Source organism: Pyrus communis, chromosome 2, assembly GCF_963583255.1.
Source record: "Pyrus communis chromosome 2, drPyrComm1.1, whole genome shotgun sequence".
Taxonomy (NCBI): domain Eukaryota; kingdom Viridiplantae; phylum Streptophyta; class Magnoliopsida; order Rosales; family Rosaceae; genus Pyrus; species Pyrus communis.
The window spans coordinates 32,467,310-32,469,291 of NC_084804.1; the positions used below are offsets into that span (position 1 = coordinate 32,467,310).

General features: G+C 42.0%; 1 protein-coding gene across 1 annotated transcript; it reads left to right on the forward strand.

The window, feature by feature from the left end:
* Nucleotides 1–367: 367 nt before the first annotated feature.
* Nucleotides 368–1,471, forward strand: LOC137725067 (3-ketoacyl-CoA synthase 9-like). The gene has a single exon (XM_068463673.1). The coding sequence runs from the start codon at nt 368–370 to the stop codon at nt 1,469–1,471; it is 1,104 nt and encodes a 367-aa protein (XP_068319774.1).
* The last annotated feature ends 511 nt before the right edge of the window (nt 1,472–1,982 follow it).

A 1,982-nucleotide genomic window follows, 5' to 3' on the forward strand; every position in this document is an offset into this window, starting at 1 on the left:
ACAAAAGAAAACAAACATGAAGAAATCCATTTCAAATTTCAAATTCCACCAAGCCTTTTTCGCAGCACTTTTATTAACCACAATTCTCTTATCAATTAACATGCAATGCTATTCAATCCGATCCAATCCAGTCCAATTCAATCACATCCTCCATTTTATCTTCACCACCAACCCTACCCTTTCATTGTCGTGCATTTGGTGCCTTTTCATTTCCACATTTTTCTACTACTTCACCTCTCGTCCCAAGTCCATCTTCCTCCTTGACTTCTCATGCTTCAAACCAAACCCTAAACAAAAATGCAGCTACGCAACCGCTGAGTCCTTCGTGCGCAGGACGAATTGCTTCACCGAAGAAAGTGGAGAATTCATGCGTAAAATCTACCTCAAATCTGGCATTGGAGACGAGACCTATGCACCCCAATTCGTCTTTGAATCAAACCCCACAGCGAACCTCCAATATGCTCTGGACGAAGCTCAACAAGGCATGTTCTCATCCATTAACTCACTCCTTGCCAAAACCAAAATCGACCCAAGTCGTATAGATTGCCTAATTGTTACATGCGGCAGCTTCTCTCCCATGCCCTCCCTCACATCCCTCATTGTCAACCTATTCAAGCTCAAACCCGACGTAAAAGCGTTCAATTTAAGTGGCATGGGATGTAGTTCCGGAGTAATATCAATCAATTTAGCTGCCAATATGTTGAAGCAAAGTAAAACAATTGGTTATGCCCTTGTGGTCATAACCGAGACAATTAGTTTGAATTGGTACTATGGTGATAACCGTCCCATGCTTGTAACCAATTGCATTTTTCGCGTCGGTTGTGCGGCCGCATTGATGACAAACGACCCGAGTTGCCGCCGAGTTGCAAAGATGGAACTCGTTCACTCCCTTCGTACTCACCATGGAGCGAGTGATCGAGCCTATAAAGCAGCATTTCAAGAGGAGGACGAGAAGGGCAATACCGGGATTGCTCTTACTAAAGATTTAATATCGGTTGCAGGCATGTTTTTACGTGAGCACATCAAAATTCTTGCACCCCGAGTCCTACCACTGAGTCAACTTGGTCTCTACGTGTACTCGGTAATTTGTTGTGCATTGTCCGGGGGCAAGTCGAAACCGATAGTTCCAGATTTCACCAAGGCGTTTGATCACTTCTGTATTCACACGGGCGGGAAAGCGGTGATCGAGCACGTCGGGCGGGTGTTGAGGTTGGGTGACGAGTTGACTGAGCCGGCTCGGATGACTTTGCACCGATTCGGGAACACATCGGGTAGTCTTGTGTTTTATGAGTTGGCATATTTTGAGGCTAAAGGGAGAGTTAGGAAAGGTGATAGGGTGTGGATGTTGGCGTTTGGGACAGGGTTCAAGGTTGGAAGTCTTGTCTGGAAGGCAGATTCGGATTTAGGTCAAGGTAGTGACGATAATCCATGGAGTGACTGCATTGATAGGTACCCATTGAAGTCATGGTAATTTATTCTGATGGTTGATAGGTACTAATTGGTACATTGGCAAGGATTTTCACTTTTCTTTTCTTTTTGAAATTAGCGGCATAGAAGCAAGCAAGGATTTTCATATATTTTATATATTTCGAAATTTTGTTATAAGATTTGGCCGTGGAGTTACTGCATTGATATATGTAGCTTGCGGATAGTGGAAGCACGAAAAAGGACCATCTTTTCTTTCACCCGAGAAAAGAAAAAAGAGGAAGAAAGGGAGAGCCAATTTATAGCTCTGATTAAATGCACAACTACTAGTAATTGACTAATAATAAAATAAGTAATTTCATTTTTATAGAGACCATGTAATAGTAAAATAAGTATAGATGTTAAAAGAAAATAAATTATAGGTTTGTTGCCGAACCCAATATCACTATGCTTATGTGTTTGTTAGCTTGTTTTATATTTTTGAGCTTGAGTTAGGTTTGGCTTTTGTCTTATACGAGTCAAACTTGAGCGAGCTTAGAAATTTGAGTCCGATACTG